The sequence below is a fragment of the Uloborus diversus genome, chromosome 2 (genome assembly GCF_026930045.1).
Source record: "Uloborus diversus isolate 005 chromosome 2, Udiv.v.3.1, whole genome shotgun sequence".
Classification (NCBI taxonomy): Eukaryota; Metazoa; Arthropoda; class Arachnida; order Araneae; family Uloboridae; genus Uloborus; species Uloborus diversus.
Window position 1 is genome coordinate 80755882 of NC_072732.1, and position 24467 is coordinate 80780348.

General features: G+C 31.1%; 2 protein-coding genes across 2 annotated transcripts in view; one reads left to right on the forward strand and one right to left on the reverse strand.

Moving 5' to 3' along the window:
• The window catches only part of LOC129216377 (proteasome activator complex subunit 4-like), a 119294-nt gene extending 102701 nt beyond the window's left edge, over positions 1-16593 (forward strand). Inside the window, 7 exon segments of the mRNA XM_054850592.1 lie at positions 2956-3158; positions 8467-8543; positions 8686-8814; positions 10100-10255; positions 12285-12359; positions 13963-14178; positions 15919-16593. Coding sequence (XP_054706567.1) covers positions 2956-3158; positions 8467-8543; positions 8686-8814; positions 10100-10255; positions 12285-12359; positions 13963-14178; positions 15919-16053 — 991 coding nt within the window. The 3' untranslated portion in view covers positions 16054-16593.
• A 6479-nt stretch (positions 16594-23072) lies between these two features.
• LOC129217193 (post-GPI attachment to proteins factor 2-like) lies at positions 23073-24211 on the reverse strand. Its single transcript, XM_054851456.1, has one exon. The coding sequence runs from the start codon at positions 24093-24095 to the stop codon at positions 23376-23378; it is 720 nt and encodes a 239-aa protein (XP_054707431.1). The 5' UTR covers positions 24096-24211; the 3' UTR covers positions 23073-23375.
• Positions 24212-24467: the final 256 nt, after the last annotated feature.

Below are 24467 nucleotides of genomic sequence, written 5' to 3' on the forward strand. Positions count from 1 at the left end.
TCATTCTTTTCAAGTAGGGAGAGATAACTTCAAAACAATAAAAAGGCAAATATATTTCAATACAATAGAAAGGCAAATACTGTTCACCTAAAATAAGGAAGTTTCTTTACACTTCCTACCAAAACTATTTGCTTGAATAGGGCTGTGATACATTTATCTTACAGGGTTTGTACAGGTCATGGAAATCCTGGAAAGTCATGGAAAAAAAATAAGCAAATTTCAGACCTGGAAAAGTCATGGAAAATTGAAATTTTCAGTTTAAGTCATGGAAATTTACTTTCAGTCATGGAAAAATGTTCTGAGAAAAAGTAACAGTAGCTAAAAAGAGCATAAAAAATCTTGAGTTATTTAGTATTGCACCATGAAAGCTATTTAAACTAGAAAATTTGAACAATCTCAAAACACATTGCATCCAAGTTCGTTTCCATCATTCCTAAATCTTTATTTTAAAATTTATCAGAGTTTATATTAATTTGTTGAAGGTTTTGGACAATCTTTAGTCAGGTGATGGAATACAGAAATAGGGGAATTCTAATGCTCAAAAACAGTAGTGTCCAATATACGGTCAGCAAAACTAATCCATGCGACCTACTGGTACATTCAGTGTCATTATTTAAACATGGAATTTCTAAACCTATTTATTTATATGCATTTGGAAATGTACAAATAAGTTAACAAGTACATTTAAATCAAAAGATTTATTTGCTATAAAATGTTTTTTTATTTTAATTTAAAAAAAAAGATATCTGGTTTAGAAACATGAATTTGCTAAAGAATGTGGCTTTATTTTGAAGAACCAAAAAATTGTCAAGTTGACACTAAAAGGCAACTTTTGAAGCAAATTTATTGAAACTTAGTAATGACTCATTGAACCTTTTCCCCAATCATTATCATTCTGCCCGTTTATAAAAAAAAATTGTCGACATTTAAGCATCATTCACTGTAGTTTTACTTAACTTAACCTTATATGATGAAAGCAGGTAAGAATTATTCATTTTTTTAGGTGTACACTTATATTTTTTCAATCAGGTACTGGCATTCACATAGAAGTTTTGCTAATGCTCATTTCCAAAAAAAAAAGGCAAATTTAATATTAAATAGTACTATTCTCTTCATATAACAAGGTCATGAAAATTTTCATGAAGTCATGAAAAAGTCCTGGAAAAGTCATGGAATTTTTTCATCCAAATAGAGTATGAACCCTGTCTTACATTACTAATGTTCTTCCCAAACTGAAAGTCATCAAGTAGTGATAAACTCTGCTTTATCTGGTTTCAGAAAGAAACAAAAGCAAAAGCTATTGCAGCCCAACCAGTATGAAAACTAATTTGTAAAGTGCTTAAAAAAACTGTAAAAGTCTGTTATTGTTTAAGTACGTGCTTTAAAAATGAAAGTTAAGTCAAGTTAAAAACATCAAATAAAATTTATTGGGTCAACACATGGTGCAGCAGATAAAGACTAAAAGCAATGTAAAAATAAAAATAACATTAACTAACATAAAAAGTATGAAAATTCATGCTAATGTTCTACCCATTTTTAAAAACTACCTGAAATTGTTTTGAGCATTAGTTATTTAATAAATACTTGAAGAGAAACCTTAAACTTGTAAATTTAAATGCTTTATTAGTAATTGACAGAACTAGAGACTCGAAACTACCATGCATAAGTTTAAAATATCTCATTAGCAATGGCCAAGAGCAAAAGTAGTTGAGCCACCTGACATGATGCAATCAGGTGACATTTGTCAGCTCTGACACAGTTTCCTTGCTTTCGTTCTAAAGCGTCAGATCAAGGCCTGATGAAGTTAAAGTGTGGCCCTGGGCCTAAAGTTCATGTGGTCCTTCACCTGTCTCATCTTCCTACACAACATACCATCATTCCCATTACACGTCAACACAATATTTTAAGTAGTTCTTATGTTTTAGAATGCATTATATGAACCTGTAAATACATATTTACATTATTAATAATCTTTATTTCTTCGGTATGAACATTATTTGTATTCCTATCTCTCATTTCACATGGAAATCCGTACAGTAGCTTTTTCTTAAAGTGTTAAAATTGAACATTATAGAAATAAGTGTAGGTGATATGAATACAACTAAAAGTGCTCCCATTCCCCCCCCCCCCCCCCCCCCCCCCGATTTAAATGCAATATTTACTCTATTTGTATAAAGTACAATCAGGGTTCGAAAATATCATGATATTTTCGAAAATATCGGATATTTTGATATATATCCAATATTTTCAATTAGCACAAACTACAGTCTTTAAAATAGTAAGTGCATCAATGTCGTTAATTTATCATTAGCTGTTTTACTCATTTTTCTTCTGTCAGCTACTTGTACAGTTATATGATTAAAAGATAAATAATATGCATTAGTCGGTGGAAGTCATTAGACATTTTCTTTTTTTTTCTGAGCAATGTTTAATATTTAATTAGGCACTTTTAATATGAATTAAAATTGTTACATTACTAATAATTTTATGAATATAAAATACAAGTAAAAAAGGAATATCATATTATTTTGTTACATTAATGATGTATTATACATCATAAAAATATACATTACTTTTTGGTTATTTTTAATAATAAATGAACAATATTACTATGATTAATGTACTTTTTATATTGAAAATACCATAGTTGAAAAAATAAATAAAAAATATCAAAATATCATGATGTTTTTAAAAGAAATATTGGATAAATATCAGATATATATCGTAATATATATCATGATATATATATATATTGACTGATATATATCGGCCAACCCTGACTACAATATATTTTTAATGTAATACTATAAACTAATTTGTGCAAATGTAGGTACTAAATGTTTAGTTTAAGCCATAAATAATGGAGACAGTAATTAAAAATTTTGTATAATATTGCTTCAATTTCTCGTTTTGATTATTCATATGTGTCCTAACATGAGCTCTCTCTCTTTCTAGCTTATTGGTAAATATTTTCATGTACGATATTCCTGTGAATGGGAACAGCCTAGTGTATGCTCCTAAACGATTACCATTTCTAAATGAAATTTTGCCGAAATTTGCCATTTTGGACACAAAAGATGGAAATTTCAGAAATGAGCTAACAAGTTCTGGAGAAGAATCAGCTGAGCGAAAAGACGCCAAGAATTTGTTTCGAACAAGTATGTGTGGATTGAAAAAATTACATTAGTAATTCCAACAATTGCTTACACATACATTGTGTATATTTATCTATGTACTATGCTGCCCCTTTCCATAATGATTAACAAGATATTTTTCAACATTTTACTAGATTTGAAATTTATTTACATCCCTGTTTTGATGTAACAGGATCTAGAATTCAATTTTTCGACTGGTTTCTAGCAATTGTTAAACTGGATTGTTTTTGAAAAAGTAGACTTTCTAATTTTCATTTTTCAATAATTTCTTTCATGATAGTTGTTTCCATTAACTTGATGGTGTTTTATTATCGTGAAAGGTATACTAGAAAGGATTTAAAATTACCAGCAATATCTACTTTGTTTTTTCACCAACAAACTTAAAAATTCTAATTTTATCCTCAACCAATAGCACACTAAAAGCTTTTTGTTTAAAAACCAGCGAAAAATTGACCCTTTGTTCTCAAAGTGGGCAACATGTTCCCCAAAAAAGCTCAAAGAATCTAAACTCTGGGGAAACATCAAAAAAGATAAGAAAGACTGCAACACTCCTTAATACCCACACTCCCTTATTATTTCACTTGAATCCCCTATTCTTAAAATTTCCAAGAAAAAGGGTGAAGAACTATGAGCAAATGTCTCTGGATGCACCATCATGCTTACAAGTTCTGAACTGAATGTGTTTCTTGAGTATACTGCTGGGCTAAGTGTAAAAGTCGTATCTGCAGCCGGGTTAAAAATGAGAAATTGCAGTTTCAAGTTTTATGCCTTCATGTGTTTGATTTAGTTTCCACTTTTTCAGGATTTTTTTAAAAAATATATCCCATTGACAAATTACCATAAAACATTGAGTTTAGATGAAATATGTGTCAAAGAACCTCCTGGAAACCATAACTCAATTTTAATAAAAAGTGCAGATACGACTTTTGTGCTTAGAACGTCAGTGTAGCAAAAAAAAGGATGTAAATTCAAGTTGATATCAAGCATTATTAAAGAAACACACTCAGGCACAATTTTGTTTTTGGATATTGTCTATAAATTTGCTGAATCTTCAAACAAACTCTTTGCTTTTTTAGTACTTTGACTTCATGTGTAACTTACAATTTTCTTTTGATTAGGCAATATTTAAGACATTATGCTGTAACATTTACTAAAGCCTTTTCTTAAAAGGTTAAAAAATATTTAGTTGTGAAAATCAACTAACAAAAACTTTTTTGCAGTTTAGCAGCTTGTACATCTAATGTCTCTGTGGTAAAAAATATTTAATATAAGTGATGTCAAAATTTTAATAGAATCATTATACAGTGAAACCTGTGTAAGTTGACCACTTGCGGTGCAGTCCTTTGGTGGTCAACTTAGACAGGTGGTCAACTTATGGAGGGGGTAATGATTTTTTTTTTTTTTTTTTGTCATTTCTTGCACCATGTATTCATTTTTGATTGATTGACACTTACTCTTTCTGTTTAACTCACTTTCATTGTTTAGCATTACTTTGAAACAATATTTTAAAATGTTATTCAAATATTTTTAGAGATTATTTTCCCAGAATGACGTATAATGTGTCATGTAAATTTAAAATTTCAGTAAATAGATCCAAAAAAAAATCTTATTGTTTATGAAAAGTTATTCGTTTGATATTAATAGTTCCTAAAAATTCATCGCTTATCAAAAATTGCAAATTTTTCTCATATACATTTATAACTCTATGATGATCTACTTTTCAACAAAATAACTCCTTATTGAATTTGGCGCACTTACTAGACACTAGTTTTAGAAATTCCATATGTGTCAGCTAATTTTCTCTAGCTTTCTCCCTTTTCAATTAGTTTTAATATTTCATACTTTTTATCAATCTCAAGTTCAACTAACTTTCTTTTTGAAGCCATTTTATGTAAAACTATAACACAAAGAGCAACAAGCTGGACTCTCATAGTTCAAAAAAGCAGTTGAGAATGAAAATGTCGTATCTCTTAATCCCTTGCACCAGAAATACTGCAATGCAAGTAACTTTACTCTTTAGCACAATTCCATTGTTGTCACAAAATTTTACAACTGGAAAAAAATACTTTGTACTTTTCTATTGACACATGTTTTCATAAAGAAAAACAAGTTTGGGGAATAAATGGGTTCTTAATAGTTTTCCCATGTGGTTAAACTCAAAAGGAGGTTTAGTTATGCTACTGTTTCATTTAGTTAGTAAAACGCTGGTCTGGTATCAAAAATGTTCTTGGAAAGCTATAAAAAAAAATAATAAAATAAAACAATTTGCTAAGTAAAATTTTAAAAAATAAACCAAGTGGTCAACTTACAAAGGGTTTTTTACAATGCTCCAAACCAAATTTGGTGTTCATTAGTGGTCAAGATAGACAGGTGGTCAAGATAGAGAGGTGGTCAAGTTACAGAGGTTTTCCTTCATTATATAACATAGGACTAATTCCGTTCCTGACAAAAGCGGTCAACATAGACAGGTGGTCAACTTACAAAGGTGGTCAACTTTACAGGTTTTACTGTATTGTATTTTTTTTTTAATTAGAAAAAAAAAAAACTGTACACACATACATATCTATTTTGTCTTAGATATTTCAAACATAGTACAGTCAAACCTGTCTATCTCGAATTTCACGGGAAAGAGAAAAAAAATCGAGATAAAGAGGTTTCGAGATACGAAGGTTTTGAGAAACTAATTGAAATTTGGAATCTGATGATTAAAATTTGAATTTTGTACTAATGACAATACATGCAAAAGATAAAAATTGTTCCGTATTAGTTTTGTGAGGTATTTATGTTACTACTTTATACTTAGCACTTTATTGCAATTTTAATTAATCATTTTGACAGACATTTGAAATTTTAAGCATACCTTTTTTAAGCAAAATAGTTGTTTATTGTTTTTTGGTTCCTGATTTTTTTGGATTCAACTATCCGCTTGAGGTTGGCAATCGCTGAAAATCCATCTTGGCCAATATTTTCTTGAAATTCGAGGAAAGTTGTTAATGTCGTAAAAGCCTTTTCTGCATCTTTTACAGTCACTTTAGGTGCATCTTCTTGGATGATCTCTTCCTCTTCTTCCGAATCGCCTCTTAAGTTCTCCACGATTTCTGCATCGGTTAAGGTTCCACATGTGACCAGAGAATTATCTACATCTAAGAATTCTTCAAAGGGAATATCAATCTTCATTCCATTCTTGATGACTTTCCAGTCTTGGAAACTTACTGCATTTTGTTCAGTTATGGTGTTGACACTGCTTCCTTTTCTTCCTCTTCAACACATTCTGCATCATTTTCACCGTTATCTTGCTCTTTGCATCTATTTTTAAAGCCAGCTTTAATAAAGCAATTTTGAATTGTATTTTGAGTGACATCTCTCCATGCATAATCAACCATCCTCATAGCATCCAGTACTTTGATTTTTGGAAGAGTATCTCCTTCGTCGATTGCATCTAGAAGTTTGCGTATTAACTGCCTTCTGTATCCTGCTTTGAAACTACGAATTATGCCCTGATCTAGAGGCTGTAGCTTTGAAGTCGTGTTAGGCGGCAAAAATTTTACGGTGACATTTCTCAAAGTTGGGAGATCGGAATGTGCGCTGCAATTATCCACTAAAAGAAGAATTTTGCGTTTTTTCAACCTCATGGACTTGTCGAGGGATATCACCCAGTCAATAAATATTTTGCCTGTCATCCACGCTTTTTTATTGGATTTGTATGGAAAAGAAAATGATTTGATTTTCGCGAAACACCTAGGTTTCGCAGAATGGCCGATCATCAGAGGAGGAAGTTTCTTGGAACCATCTTCATTAGCAGCCAAAAGTACCGTTACCCGAACTTTGCTTTGCTTACCCCTCTACATTCTTCGTTCTTAAATGTTGCTGTTTTATCGGGCAGACACTGGAAAAAAAGTCCCGTTTCATCTGCATTGAACACATTAATCGGCTTAAAATCCTTCACAAGACAAGGGATTTCCTTTATCCAATCTGTACAAATATTTTCTGGTACAGAGGCACTTTCACCACAAAGTTTTCAGAAAACAATGTCATGTCTGTTTTTGAAACTTTCCAGCCATCCATTGCTACCTTTGAATGTTTCACCGTGACTAAGTTGTTTGGAAAAATCTTCAGCTTTTCTTTGAAGCATTAATCCACTTACTGGAACACCTTGGTCCTTGCATTGGGTGAAGCATTTTAAAACGCACTCATCCACATCCGGAAAAGCACATTTTCGAAATTTTTTTGCTGTTTTATTTAACTGAAACTTTTGCTCCACAGACATTCTGTTTTTAATTATCGTTGAAAGCGTGCTAGCTGGAATATTAAACTTGGCGGCAATTTCATTTTTTTTTCATTAATGGATTGCCGTCAATTCAAGAATTTTCATATTTTCGTCATTTGAAAGAATCTTTAACTTTCTTTTCACGCCTATCATCTCGGTTTTCTAAGCAATCACAACTTCAAGCAAGAGAGCAACCACAGAACAGTACACCTAACTAAACCAGATAACAGAGAACAGAGTGAAATGGCTTTCAATTTGAATGACTTTAGCTACAACTTGAAAAATGCACCCCACAGGTCAAATCTGTCAAGCCCACCCCCTCGGGTCCAAGAAGACAAGTCCTCACCTCATTGTCCCATTCTCTACCCTCTGCTCTGCTTCCGAGAAAGTGCTCGAAACCACTGTCCTTTTGTTAGTCTTCCCAGAAATCCAACCCTCTGGACACATTTCTCCTTTTTTTTCCGCTGCCCTCTCTGCCCTTGAGGACAATGCTACTGTTTCTGAGTTTAAGAAAAGTTGTTGTTAGTTGTTTTGAATATTACTGGGTTTTGAATCCGAACATGACAGCATTTTTAGAATTCAAGATATAGAGGTATTTGGATTTTTTTTTCGAGATAAACAGGGTAAATACATTGTATTTTTGGCTGCAAATGCAGGGAAATTAAAAAAATCCGAGATAGACAGGTTTTCGAGATAAGCAGGTTCGAGATAGACAGGTTCGACTGTATTGATACTAGCCATATTCTATTGCTAAAAGAAATAAATGTAGATCATGGATATTTTTCTCGAAAGTATTTGTATTTAATTTTTTTTACATCTATAACCATGTGTGAGTAGAAATTTAATACTAAATCACAGTTAAACTGTCATGGAAGAAAGTGCATAATCATGAATTTTTCTCAACTTCTCTTTTTGAGAATTAAGTATTCTGGTATCTGAACAATTCAAATATTTAAGATAAAAGTTATTACAAACTTTTCTTTAAATACTGAATTTTAATGAGATTAATTTTTTTATTTTGATATTACTTATCTATATTTATAGTTTGCTTATGGATTTCACTGAATTCTTCAAGAACATTGGCTCCTGCTCCTCCAGATATTTTTAAGATTTTACCATTGGTTTGTACTTTGTATTTTTTTGTAAAAAAGTTTAATGAAAATTATTGAATTATTATTTTTTAAGAAACGTTAATGTCTCATTTATTTATTGTAAAGTATTATTTTTCTTAAATCATTAGCAGTGTTATATTTCTATTTCCAGCTATGCCATTTGCAGAATGACAGTACCGATGAAAGTTTCCAACGAGAGTGCTCTGTTGCAATAGCTATCTTAGGGCATGCTTTATTAAGCCATGAAAGCATTAATGTGGCTGTAAAATCCCTTCAAGAAGTATTTTCTTTTCTATTGTTATCAATGTCTAATTTAAACTCAATGTATTTCTATTTTGTATTTCACATCATTGTACAACCGACTAAGCAAAAAATACAACATGCTTACGTCTTAATGTAGTTTCGAAACTTTTAAGAATGGCATGTTTTATTTATTAATTTGTTTTTTACCAGGGTTCAAAAATATCATGATATTTTCAAAAACATCGAAAATATCCGATATTTTGATATATATATCCGACATTTTCAATCAGCACAAACTAAAGACTTCAAAATAGGAAACGCATCCTAAAATCACTCTTCATTTTTTTTTTTTTACTACAGTATGTAGACATAAAATTAAGGTTTCTCTCATTATTTAGGTCCAATATTTCATTTTACATTTTTGTCAATTTTGATCAAGTTCATTTAGCATTAGCTGTTTTACTCATTTTTCTTCTGTTAGCTACTTTTACAGTTATATGATTCAGAAATAAAAAAAAAATGCATTTTTTGGTGCACAGTCATAAGACCTTTTCTTTTTTTTCTGGCCAACGTTTAATATTAATTTAACTAGGCACTTTTAATATGATTTAAAATTGTTACATTACTAATAATAATAATGAATGTAAAATAAAAAAAAGAATATTTAGACTAGTTTGCTGTATTAATGATGCATTATACATCATAACAATATAGTGCAAAACTTTTTGGTTACTTTTAATGATAAATGAACAATACTACTATGATCAATATAATTTTATATTGAAAATACCATAGTGAAAAAATAAGTATCAAAAATATCAAAATACCATGATATTTTCAAAATAAATATTGGATATATATTGTGATATATATCATGATATATATCTGCGACCCTGTTTTTTACTACTTCTTTTTTATTATGTATTCAATTTTTATGAAAAAATGATAAAGTATTAAAAATAATGGAAAGTTTTTTCTATAAACTACATTGTTTGGTTGGATTGTTGCAAACATAAATTTTAATCTGCATTTGTATGTTTTAAACGTTACTTGGTTACATATATTATTTATTTCATGTAACAATTTTGAACTGTTTTCCAAAAGCCATAAAATGATTTAAAGTTTTTTTTTTTTTTTTTCAAATTACTGTTAACAATTCTCCAATGATTTGATTTATGTAGTGTAGGATAATTTTTCTTTACTGAATAACTAATTTCACTCGCAATTTTAAGTATCTTAAATTTTCAGCAGTTAAAAGGTAAAATTGTTTTAATACATTATTTACTTGCATTATTGATTATTTTAAATTTTGTTTACTTAAGATTGTATCTAATAACTCATGGCACTCCAGAGCTGCTGCAGCTGCATATCTTCAACAAATGGTATTTTCAAATCTATTCAGCATAATGTGCAATGATAAATGGACAGCAACTATTCATGAAATGCTTTTAACTCTTTTACAAGATGAAAGAATTGAGGTGAGTAATTTTTTTGTTTAAGTTCTTTCTACTCTTCTACTATCTATCTGCTTTTGACTTGTTATTTAATTTTCTGTAGAAATTTTTTGAACTCTGAAAAAAAAAAAAACTTTCTGAGAAAGCCTAGTTTGATATACACCCAACCTGTTTTTATGCGGTGGATAGAAAGCGCGTAGAAAAAACTGCACGAGAAAAAATCGTTCGCAGCTTCAGGACTAGCTATAAAAAGTGATTTTTGCGACGCAGTTAAAAAGATTTTTTTCCTCGGTGGTTAGGGATCGCATAAAAAAAGTCTCACGTAGAATATAACCCAAAAACTTACGAAATAACCAAGAGTTGTTTTTAAAACGAAATCAAAATTAACCAAGTGATGATAATTTTGCCAAATAGTAAGACAAAATTTCCCAAATAAGGAAATTTTTGGGGAGGTCACAGGTGACTTCCGATTGGATTGCACCTATTGTCACTTGAAGATACTACTTTTCACTCGTTATATAAATGATTTCGTCAATTAAGTCCCAATTTGATTGAAATTTTCATATACCGTGTTAAAAAAAAACTTGCGCAAAAAAAGACTCTGTAAAAGCAGGTTTGTGTGTATTGCAGAACTATTTTTTCAAAAAAAAAAAAAAAAACATGCCAAAAAAGTAAATACATAACTCAATCAAAAATAAATGAAATGGTAGAAATGAATATTCTGTAACAAAATTTTAAATTAGTGCTGTGAGATGAGAGAAATGTCTCTTTTGTCTGTCATCAGATTGGAACAATGTTATTGTGCCGTAGGCCCCTCAGCACAGTAACATTCGTCTAATCTGATTCAAACACAGCATTTGTACTCAACAAATTTCCAGCAAGCTGACTGTCTTTCCATATTTTATTTTTAATTTGAACAATTTCTTGTTCTTGACCTTGTTTCAACAGGTCAAAAAAACTTTTTCACTCATATGTGAAAATTTGAAAGATGGGTAAATCTTAATCTGAAAGGCAGATTTGCTTTAAACAAGTTTTACTGGGAATTATTTTTTGAAGTAGAGCTATAAGAATAATTTCGTTTGGCTATTTTAAAGGTATATTTTGAGCCATTCAAGTTATGTTAATATTGTCACTCAATGGAGAAACTAAAACCTTTTTATCAATAGATTTTTTTTTTTTTTGGTATAATCTTTTTTTTTTCTTTTTGGTAGTTTCTGCATAGACACTGTTTACTCTTTTTTTATTTTTATGTTCTTCATATCAAGTTATTTTCTTTTCAAGACACCAATCACTTGAAAAATATAGTATTACTCTCTTGGTAAAAATCTATTCATCACCTAACATAGACGGCTGGTGCATCAAAAAAGTGGAGGAGGGGGGGGGGGGCAAAAGAAGATTGGAGTTTATGGGGCATGGCACGTGAAGCTGATTTTTTTTTTTTGTAAAATTGCGTCATAAATTACCAACTTTTAATATTGCTGATGAAATAATTTCTGAAAAAAAGAAATATTGCATAGAAAATCGGAACGGATGATCACTGTAGACTTACAACTCCCTTTTCAAAGCTCCATTCTTAAGAAATAAGATGATTAACATCCATTTATTTGGAGTTTTTAGTTATTACTTTGGTGAAATGAATGAATCCACCCTATAAAAAATCATTTTTCAATCTATTATTAATTTTTAACTCTGAAAAGTGAGGGAATAAAACCTTTTTACTTTCGGGAGTGAGGGGCAGTACTCCCCCCCCCCCCCCCCCACAAGCCGCTTATGTCACCTAAACCCCACATTATCTTTTTATTACTCCGTTGTATGCACAATTAAATAAGCTTTTTTAATCCTCTGAAAAATTCTTGCTGCTGTTATTTTTTCTTACATTGGGTACAACTTCTATGAGCAACCACCTCTATACAGCTACCATCTCTGTATCTTTATAACTGCTCTGAATTTACAGTTGCTCTCAAATGATTGTAAATATTTAAAATGCTTTTTTTTTTCTTTCTTTTTTTTTTTTTTTTTTTTAAAGACTGCATTAGTTTTTCTTTTTGTTTAGGTCAGAGAATCAGCTGCTGAAACTCTTTGTGGGTTTCTTCATTGTGAATATTTTAAAATCTCAGAAGAATTTTTGGTAAGTTCTTAATGTTTTTTAAAAATACTTTATTTTTATTTATGTAAAAATTTCAGGATAAAATAACTGTATATTATCAAGGTATAAGTAGATATATTTTTAGGTGTTAAATGCTTGTGAAAATGTCAGTGCAATGTGTATTGAATGCAAGTATTTCTTTCTAAAATGTCAAGTGTCTTGCACTCTCCTAAAATATTGCCATTTGTCCTTAAGAATGCCATTTTTGTTGTGTCTTGTGCTTTCAACACATTAATATGTCAAAATGTTCGATCACTCATTCAATTTTCACTATTTGCATGCAGTAGAAACCAAATCTGGGTATTTGCTATTCAGAAAATTCCGAAATAGGTTTTTTTTTTCAATTATTACCCATTTAATTTCAATGGCTATCTCTAATCATTCTTGAAAATGTTACAAAAATACAACACCCCTGTTTGCTCCCAGACAAAAAAAAAAAAAATTACAATGCAAAAGAAGTAACATTTCAAATAAGGAACGAGAGTTCCCGCTCTTTCTTTCTCTTGGAATTTTCTTTTGACGAAAATATTGAACATTTACTCCCCCTTCCCCTTTCAGCATGGATTGTTATTGGGAATTGTAAAAAAGGAATCCATTGCCAAAACTTGTAAATGCAACAAGAAACCATTTACGAAAGCCCTGATTGTAAACACGGAATTTCTCTAATATGAATTTAAAAATCTACATTTTTCAGCCTTAAGTTCGTTTAGTAGATTTTATCTTCCTGTGAAATATTTATTTTCTGCTTTAGATTCCAAAGATGGGCAAAGTGAGAGCTCTCCCTCCCCTTGCTTTGTCCATCTCTCGAATCTGATACCTGCAGAGGCTCAGACCTTAGTTGAAAAATCCCTTTGTCGTGTACTGATTAGCATAATGAGCTAAATACAATGCCTTTAATTTCCCTGGGATTCTATGCCCCACCCCCAGAAATAAAAACAAAAAATTATATTTGAAATGGAAACTTATTACTGTAAAATTTATTAGTCAAAATACTACTGAGCTTATTAGCACTAGCACTATAGGAATATAACTTTTTGGCTTAGTCTTATATGGTTTCTCTACACATTTGGAATTTTTACTAAATAATTTAAAAGTGTTGTGTTACTTTTTTGTAATCTTTTAACATCGGGTCTTGGTTTGTCTAATTACAAATAGCAATAAGCCAAAATGCAATGCAGTTTTTTCTTATTACGAGTAAATAGCAGAAAGAGAAGTCTAGATTGTTCTCACACTAGAATGTTCTGCAAAGGCCGCAAGTGTTAGAAGCAGTTCATTAGAAGGAAGAAACCACATGAGGGTAGAGTTAAGGTATTACACAGCAAGTGATACAAAATGTTAGATTCTTCTTTTTCTTTTTGTGAATCTTTTTTATCTTAATAAACTGCATGTAATCTGTTCAGTGCGTTTGCTTAGTACTTTTATCGTGTTATAAATTTTTCTTTTTTTTTTCCTGTTTCAGTGTTTTTGCACACATTTATATTTTGACACTATCTATGCTAATGTGTCTAGTTTCTTTTTTTTTTCCTTCAAAATCTATATATGTATTATAGATATATACATGAAAAGTTTTGTTTTGAAATTCCAGAATAATTTTAAGGTGAAGTGTCAAAAGAAATTAAAAAGGCATAAAGCATATCAAAATGGCCCTCGAAGTATAGAACCTGATGAACTTAGAGAAAGGCATGCTGGAATATTAGGTTTATGTGCATGTGTAAATGCTTTTCCATATGATGTTCCAGACTTTCTTCCTGATATTTTAGTCCTATTGGCTGATCACTTGCATGATCCACAGCCAATTGAGGTAAGTTCACTCTATTTTATCCATATTTTATATTGACGTATTTTATTTTAATGTTTGAAAATAACTTAAATATATATTTTTTTTTCATTCACTAAGACTTAGTGCAACTGATGCAACATTTTAATGAAGAAAATATGCCCTTCAACACTGAAGCATCATGTTCTCCATATGAAATTTTAACATAAAAGAATGCATCTAAAAATATTTGTATAACACGAGCATCAGATCTTCTTTTTTAAATTTCAAGAATGAAATGTCAACTAAGTTCTACTTAAATCTTTATAAGTTTTTCAGTTTTAATGTTAATAAGAATACGCAAAATGTTAATTTTTGGGTGTTAAGGAAAACATAATACTGCTATTTTATCTTGTGGATAAAAATAATCCATTTGTGAATGAGGCAGTTTCATTTTTTTTATTCATCACTATAAAGAATGGGTTTATTTGTTGAGCTTGAAAATATCTTAACTGTCTCCAACTGTCTTTAAACTATATGTACTTCTGAATATTTCTAGAAATGTTGTAAATTTTTATTTAATGGAGAAAATGTATTTGCTGTTCTTAGGCGCATTAACTTGAAAAAAAAAAAAAAACATTCATCCCACTGATTGTCAAAAGAGATGCAGACTAAATGTTTCTTATACAAATTGTCTTTGATGTGTCATGGCATGTCAGCAATATTAGATCATTTATCTAAAACCAATGTATTATACTCTGTGTACTTGAAGAAAGGTTTCCAGAGAAACCTAATAAATGCTTCAAAGCACATTTGTATTTAAGCGTTTTTTAAAAAATATATCACATTAAGGAAAGAAGTCTTGCGTTGATTGTTTGATTAAATAAACACAAACAACAGTTGAAATATTAGAAATTTATAATCTCTGGTGACGAAATGAAGCATTAATACAGTGAAACCCCAATTTTACGTTTATCAAGGGACTGGGTTGAAAAAACGTTAAATACGGGAAAATGTGAAATACGAGAACTACATAAAAAGCAAATATCAAATAGAAAAACTAAAGGTAGTAAAGATGAGTCTATTAAAAGGTAAATTATCTATATTTTACAAAAAGAACATTATTGTACCTACCATTTTAGGTTAGTTTAACTCATTTAGTTGTGAAGGTTGAAAATAGTCTGTAATATTGGGTTGTTTCTTTAGTCATTGAGTTCAAAGTAAATGCAATGTCTTAAAGGATTTAAATATTTTGTAAGTTTTTTCGTGGGCTTTATGAGAAAGAAAATCTTTTACTATTTGTAAGCTCTTTAATTCAGTATTGAAAGAAGGGACTGGTTGTGCTTTCGGTGGTTCTTTATCTTCATTGGCGTACGATGGCCTACGAATGGAGCAGTAGCACTTCTGTTTTCGTAACATTCAAGAGCTTGGATCAGCCTTTAAATAGCATGAAAGGAAACATATTGCATGCTTTAGAACATTTTTTTCTTTTTTTTTTACTTCCCACATAAAACGTAAAATGCGGGAAATTCATAAATAACAAACTTTTTATCTGGGTTAAATTAACATTATTAGTATACCAGAAAAACTGGTACCTGGTGAAAAAAACAGTAAATGCAGGAGAAACGTAGATTCTGGGGATATAAAATCGGAGTTTCACTGTATTCTTTGACATAAGAATGAAAATGTGAAAACATTCATTTATGACATGGATATAATGTAAAAATATTATTAAACATGTGTGCATATTTTTATTATTTTTACAATTACATGCATATTTTACAGGCTACGATCAAGAAAACTCTCTCCAGTTTCAGAAGGACCCATTATGACAACTGGCGAGATCACAAACTCAAATTTACTGATGATCAACTTGCTGTGATAACTGATTTGTTAGTTTCTCCCAGTTATTATGCTTGAACAGTTTTGAAAAGTTCATTTTTAGTACTCTTGTAATTTACTACCATCTTCATAATTTTGTGGACACTATTGTGGAAAGTTTGTTATACATGTATGAAATGGCATTGATGTATGACACATATAAATTTTATCTGTACAAATGTGTTTCATCGTTTTATTGAACTGAACTACGAGATATATTATTTTAAAAATAAAAGTTGTAATTTGTTTTTAAATTTAATTTATTACATATTATTAAAGTTATTTTCTTTCATCTTTTTAAAGTGGGATTGGGGATTAAATTCGTATGAAAATTTAAACTGAAAGGAAAATGATATTTATATTTCTTCAAATAATTGTTCCTTGATTTTAAAAGCAAAAACACCTTTTTTCTTTAACTTTATGATTTTCCTCCTGAGTTATTTACAATGAATTTTCAGTAAAGAGAAATCCAATATTCATGTACAATAAAAACATTAATTAAAAGTGTACTTGGCTCTATGCTGCCATGATGGTAAAATGATACCTAAATTTTGATAATAAAATAATTTTTATATCCTATGTTATTTCTTTCTTGTGTAGATGGATTTCTTTTCTTCGTTATATAGATACTTTTTCTGTTATGTTTACTTTGCTTATTAATTTTCTTCAAAAGTTATTATGCAATGGCTTAATGTTTCTTTAAAGAGTAAATAGATCATCAGTTTTTATCATACCTCTTTAAGGCTGTAAGCAAGAACCTGACTAAATGATTTGATTAAGTATATGCAGTTTAAAAACAAATTATCTTAAGTGAAAACAACTGGAATGCAATGACACATAAAAACTGCTGCAGAAAATTTAAGTTGTTACATATTTTCGGATAAACACAGTTCATTCATGTGACACGAGACAAATAAAAAGAACATGTGTTGTAAGAATTTTGACCATGCCATAAAAAGAAAATAAAATTTTCAAAATATAAATAGATAAGCAGTAAGTTACCGCACCTAATCCAGGGCTAAGGCGAAACTAAATGCAATATACCAAATGCCCTGTTTACCACATCCTGAGACTGCAGTTTTGTTCTTATTAGAACTCCTCTGTTGGGAATAGTGAATAACCGAGCTGGAGGCAAATGTCATACTGACTCTGATCGTGCCAACAAACTGATATATAAAGTGAATTCATCTCACCAGCGAGTGTTCGCAGCATGTTGTGGTTCGACTTGTGAATTGAAGGCAAAGCGAATTGAGATAACATCTGCCTCCTGGTTATTCACTATTCCCGACTGAGAAGATAGAACGAAACTGCAGTGTCAGGATGTCATAACTGGGCTGTCTGGTATATTGCATTTAGTTCTGCCTTAACCTTAGCTTAGGGGCGGTAACTTACTGCTAAATACCCAAGCTTCGCCTTCAATTCACGAGTCGAACCACACCATGCTGCGAACACTTTGTTGAGAGATGACATCTGCCTCCATCTCCGTTATTCACAATTCCTGGCTGTTGAGATAAATTCACTTGATCTAACAGTTTGTTGGCACTCTCAGCTTCAATGAGATGACATCTGCTTCCATCTCCATTATTCACTATTCCTGACTGAAAAGTTCTAAATGGATTCTGTTAATCTTTAAGCTCTTTGAGTTCCAGCCATGTGTAGAAACAAAGCTCTGTAATGTTATGTTGTTATTGGATAGTAGTCATACCTTTTTAAAGTTAAATCATTTTTTTTCCACATTTCTTTCAAAATTAATCATTCTCATAATTTTATTTATTCTTCACCCTTACAAAACTGTCATATCTCTCTTTCCATTAAGCTCAACAAGCATTTTTCCTCGGCTGATGCATTTGCACATTATGATTATAAAACCTAAGTGAGTTGGGAAAGGCTGGATTCATTTTGCATGGAAGGGGAAAAAACATTTGAACAAGACATGTGTTAATTTAACAACAGTCAAATAAAGATGAGATGAGGGTAGAAATATTTGAGGTAACCATAATACCTACACTTATTTTTCAATAACAATGAAAAATATAAATGTTTTTTAGTGCTATAAACTCATTCTTCTGAAAAGGTGATCATTTCCAATATCATCTTCTGTACGATCCTTTAAGTTTTTGAATTACTTGAGTTTTGGTCGCAAATGTCAAATTTTTTGTGTTAGAATCATTATTTAATGGAGATTATTTCTCTAAATATAAGTTAGGAGTTAGTCTGTATAAAAAGTTAGATTTTATTTTTTTCCCTAATATTTTTTTTTTTTTTTTATAAATTTTCAATACCTTAACTCTGCACCTTGTTTTGACCATTTTTGCAATTGGAAGTATGAATTTAGGACTAACGGTTGCAAAAATAGAGGTCTTGACAGTCTGTATAATTAGCTTTAGAAGGGAAATGAATTCTTAGTATTATTTATAATATTTTATTATGTTAAGTACAACAGTGAGAAGAAAATGAATTTCAAAAATGTTACATTTCTGGACAGGTTAATACCAATTCTTTTTTGCTCAACATTGGACGTGAATTTTTACAATCTTCAAAACAAAACATTTTTAAAAAATTTGTTTAAAAAAAAAAGCATTTTTTGACTTTACAAATCATACTAATATACATACATATTTTTAATATATCTACGAAGACTTTTCACATTGAAAATCAGAAATATGACTCAAACATTTAGTCAGAGGTATTTTCACGCTTTGTAGTTCAAATGAAAATAGCAAAAAGAAAAAGGGGAGGGAAGGGAAGCAAGTGGATTTTTTTTAACGTTACATTTGGATGTTTTTTAAAAAACATTTTTATTTAAATATGTCTTACATTCTAAGTGCCAAAAATTAAAATTGCACAAATCTCATTTCCCTGCCATCTTTCATTTTATCCTTAGATATTTTTTTTTTTTTTTTTTTTTTTTGTGGAATTGATCACTATGGCATTCATTGTTTTTTGTATATTTCACTCCTGCAAAATGGATTTTTATTTTCCAAAAGATCATCTTAGCTATATTTCTGCTTGCATAGATTTTTTAACAAACTAAAAGCTACTAGCTACCTTGAGCAGCAATCATAGTCTAGGCCATGGATTCTCAATGGGGGCTACAGAAGAAATCTAGGGGCCCCATGAGAAAATAGCGAAGACATGGCCCTGCAAAGGGGCCCAAGATGAATTATTTCACTCTGGATGAAACAAATAGAAAAGGAAACTATCCCATTTTGCCTAAAGCTTTTGCTCCATGTATAAATGACAAAGAAATATTCATCTTAAAAAGTCTTAATAAAAACACAAAGAACAGAACTGGCACAATTGCGTTTTTTCTCAAAAAACACTTTTTTGATAAAAATCTCGGACATGCATTTTAAAATTTCAGAAACTGTATCATGTGCAAAAGGTACTTGTAATTAATCTTTAATGGATGAATTTTAAATTATTACTGCTCAAAGATTTCTTATGTGATATTTTTTGCAAGGGGGGGGGGGGGGTTCAAAAATAATGGTGATAATTTTGCAATTAAACATTACAAAATGGGTCAACAAATCAGAGACTTTCTGCTTCAAAAGCACAACAACATATTGCAGACAAAGCAGGATGATCCTTCGAGCCTCCTCCAGTTCCTGTTAGTTGGGACGGCCTCCATGAGTTAACTGCTATTAATTTGGGGACCTTTTCAACATTGTCCAACCATCGAGTAGGTGGTCCTCCTCAATGTCAATCTCTTTAAGTCAAAAGTCACTTTTTTGATAGGGAAAGTATTGAGGTATCTGTACAGATGGCCCAGCCACCTAGAACATAATGCTTTAATAATTCTCACAATATCAGTCAATGAGTGACTTTAAAATCCTCTAACTTCTGAAGTCTACAAATTGGTTGGTTCTAAACTGTACGAATTTAAGAAAGTGATTCGATATACACATGAAAGGGAAGGGGGTCTAGAAAAGTTGAGAACCCTTGGTCTAGGCAATTCAAGTTTTAATAAAGTTAAATTCAGGAATAGAATTATGGCAGGACATCATTTAGGAAGGTAAAGTTACTTTTCTCACAGCTTTTGCAGAAGTTTGTAAAAACATGCAAGGCTGGGAACACGGTATTATATGCGTTTGGCCAGTGCTGGATCTAGGAGGGAGCAAGTCGGGACCAAAAGATGCTGCTTTTGCCTCAGGCAGCAGCTTCTGAGAGTGGCAAGTTAATCCTATTTATGTGTTTTTTTCCATTGAAACTAGGTATAAAAACTTGAAAGATGGGTAAGGGAGACAGTTTCAAATTTTTATCCTGCTTTGGAAGTATCGTAGATCCGGCACCGGCAAAATCTTCTCTTTATATTGCACTTGCGAGGTTATAAGCTTGTTATAACAAAGGTTAAATATAAGGATTCATCTAGCATATGTGTAAATGATATTTATACTTACAAAAGTAGTTGATTTTATATCAGAACAATTTGCTTTATAAAGAAAATAAATAAACTAGTGTATCTATTTGTTCGGCAATAAAATTAATTCCAGTTTCATTAAAACATTTCAGTTGTTTTTTAGTAAAAAAAAGTTGAAAGCTCCATTTCTAAAAGCACTGCATTTTGTTCATTGAGGTAAGAAACTTTTCCTCAAAAATAATATTTTTCTTGCTTCAATAATCTCTTAACTAAATGCAAAAATCACTTCTTATATTTTGGTAAACGAAGGAAAAGCATGATACATCAGAATAAACAATGTAAGGTGGAGGTACTATATAGTTATATTTACACACACATATAGAAAACATATGTACATATCAGGAATGATTTAGTACTGGAATGTACTGGAACACTGTTCCAGTGCTGTTTTTCTAGAAAAATTCTCACTATAAAATTGATCATGACTCGAGCTTCATTTATTTTTCATTGGTGTTCTGGTCATGGGGGTATTCAGAGGCGGGCTGGTTTTCCCCTATTCAAAATTGAAAAAATTATAAAAAAAGAAAAAAGACCAATAAATTGATTTAGTGACGGATGCTCCAATTTCTAAACTTATCAATGAGTTTGATTCTAATAACTCTGCACCTGGTTTTTAAAGTGAATATTTCTTCTTTGGAAACTCATTGAAAAGGAAAAGTTATTGTTGTTCAGTTGGGATAAGGACAATTCACTTATGGCCGATCATCCCGTTTTTTGACGTGACAGACTGCCGACGAAAACAGAGTAGCATTCACATACAGTCACCGCACATGAATCACGTGGCTGAAATCACCCACCAGAGAGAAGAGCATGCTGCTTGGTGGAAGCCAATGAAATGCTGTCCTACTTTTGACGGCCGTCAGATATCAAGGTTCTTCTATTCGAAACTGGTCCCATCCACGATCCCGCTTGCTTGGCCAGCAAAGAAAACCTGTTTCGGGTGGGAAAACTCGGGACAGATGGCCGATAAGTGAACAGCCCTTTACTGTCACAATAAGGCTTTAAAGATAATACAGTTCTTCTCTTTTCCAAACTCCCGACAAAAAAAAAAACTCTCAAAATTTCATTAGAAAATAATTTGCAGCATTATTATTAGTTTATTTTAAGTTTTCATAAAATACACCAGTCCGTTGTGAAGGTTAAGACTCGGAAATATTCCAACTGGCCAGTGGCCACTAGACCTGAAAACCTTAGTGGCCACCACTGCCGCCGAGTTTTAAAGTATGAAAGGGGGGGGGGGGCAGAGCTTTCACTGCTTTCATAAAAATAAATAGAACTCTGCGCACTATGACGTATGTATTTAAATATGGAAAATATAAGTTAAAATAGAGAGAGTTTTTTTAATTTTTTTCAAAAAATTAATAAATAAACTAGTAAATGAGAAGTTGGCAGGAAATTTAGCATTTTAGATGAATGTTTTAGTTTATAGCAAAGCTTCCAAGGCAATGAGGATCAAATACAATTATGCAGATAATAATTCACATTTTTCATTTAAAAAAATAAATTAAAAAAAAAAAAAAAAAAAAAAACATGATTTATTGTACATTTTATGTTTTTTCAATAACCTGTATTGAGGTAAATATCCAATTCTGTTTTTGGAAACTTAGGGAGGTAATAGTCTCATCTATTTCCGTCTTGCAAATACCAAACATGGAGCCTACGCGAAAAATTCATGATTATAAATAGATTTTTGAAGTTGTTACAGAAAAGTAGAAATAAATCCAAAATCTTTAAAAATCTACAATTAAGATGAATTAGTCAGTTTTTAGCACATTAGCCACTAAAGCAATAAAAATAAGTTAATATTCTAAAGATGAAATTTTTCAAGACTAATTAAGATCTATACAAAAAAAATGGCACATTGTGCATAATTTTCAACAGTTTGCATTGCAATAAACATCCAATTCCATTTATGAAAACGTAGGCGTTGAAAAAGTCTTGCGCACCAACATCTTGGGAATGACCAAACATGGTGACTACACCAAAAACTAATATATTAATATTCAGTAATGTACCGCCCTATAGCCAGGGCTAAGGCAGAAATACACCGCCAGCTCAGTCAATTCCAGCCGAGGACCGCAGTTTTGTGCTTATTAGCACTCATCAGCCCGGCATAGGAGTGACTGAGCTGGAGGTGGTCCACCTCCAGCTCAGTCACTCCTATACCTAGCTGATGATTGCTAATAAGCACGAAACTGCAATCCTCGGCTAGAATTGACTGAGCTGGCGGTGTATTTCTTGTAATATATTAATTTCTGAATTTGTTGCAAAAAATAATTTAAAAATAAAAATTCTTATGAGACTACTCTTTTGTTGGAAAGCTTTTAACACTTTTGCATTCAAAGCAATGAGGATAAGGTGAAATTTTAAATCTAAAATTTTTCATTTCTCAAGAAAATTATTTAAAAAAAAAAAAAAAAAAAAAAAGATTTTCTGCACGTTTCAAGTTATTTTCATTAGTTTGCAGTTAAATGAAACATCCAATTCTGCTTTGTGTTTGAAAACTTAGGCACTTTAGCATCTTATCTACTTTGATCCTTGTGAATGACTAAGTATGGCGACTATGTTTCTAGCTGAAATGCTGAAGCATCCATCGCCTTTCGAGTCAAACAACGATCTCTAAACAATCATTGCTAAATTGTATTTATTATTTTTTTCTTATTATTTATTTATTTTTTCATTCTTTCTTTTTGTTCTTTGGTAAAATTATCTGCAGGCTGTTGAAAAATCTGCGACATACGTCTCGCATCTCACAATTTCTGCTACCGGGTTGGTGACATATATTAAATTTTCAATTACTTAAAACTGTAACCACCATGAAAAATCATAGCATAATATGCAAAAAACTTAAGAAATTCTACTAGACTCCTCCAAATAGCCTTTAATGTGTAATTTGTAAGTGATTCTTGGATTTAGGATGTCAATTTCACCATAACATTTTCTACGAGGTAACAATTATAGATTGACTAGGAAAATCCCAAATAGAAGTAACATGATAACCTATGTTAGACAAAACAACAAGATATTCTGACAAAGCAAAGAGAGTGTATAAACCAGGTTCACAATACCAGTTATGTCTCAGATAAAAGTATACAGACAAGCAAAAGGTTACAAAATTTACAGTTAGCAATGTAAATTTGAATCTCATTGACTTTCTATCACATCTTGAATGTTGTGCAGAAATATTATGCTTCAATAGTATGTATAATATCATCATTGATAAAAGAGCTGATATTACAAAAGAAACAAATAATTTCTGATGCTTTGGAAAATCTTCTGAAGATGATATATAAGTTAAACCCATCAGACTAAATATTTCAGTGCATTGAAATATTAACAGAAGAAAAGTTAATGTATGCAAATAACTATATATTTCTCTTGAAGATGCATAATGAAAGTTATTATAGTACATCAACGCTATTAAAAATCGGGGAGTGCTGTGCAATGCTATACTCATACGCCATATATATTTCTGTGGAGAATATCCGCCAACAGCATTGCTTATGGATGGTAAATAGTTACGCACTAGGCAGTGAGTGCTGGTAGAGTCTTCAAAATTAAACATAAGAGACCATAGTACGCAAAAGAAAAACGCTGTCAGTGGAAGTAAAGATGTAACAATCAGAAATGTTTTGAAAGGTATTTTGAGCAATACGGACATTTTTTTTCTTGAAATTTACATTTAAAATGGTTCTTGCAGAAAATGTGATCACCTAATAAACTGCACATATCATGTATAAACATCTGTAATCAGATCTTCAGTGTCAGATCCGCGAATTGTTTACATTGTTTACTACTTATTACATTACATTTGGCGAGATAGTTCCAGCGCGCTAATGAGAAAGATGTACATTCTGGAGCCCTCCTCTTAACGTGTTATATGACGATTAGCTTCGTATTCCAAAAAGATGGGGTAATGCAAAAGCTTAGTTTATTAAATTAACTATGTGACTGCTGAAACTTATTGAGAAATTACAGTAACGGCATGCTGAAAGTTTTTCAGCTATTATTAAGATAGCACTCTTGAAATGAA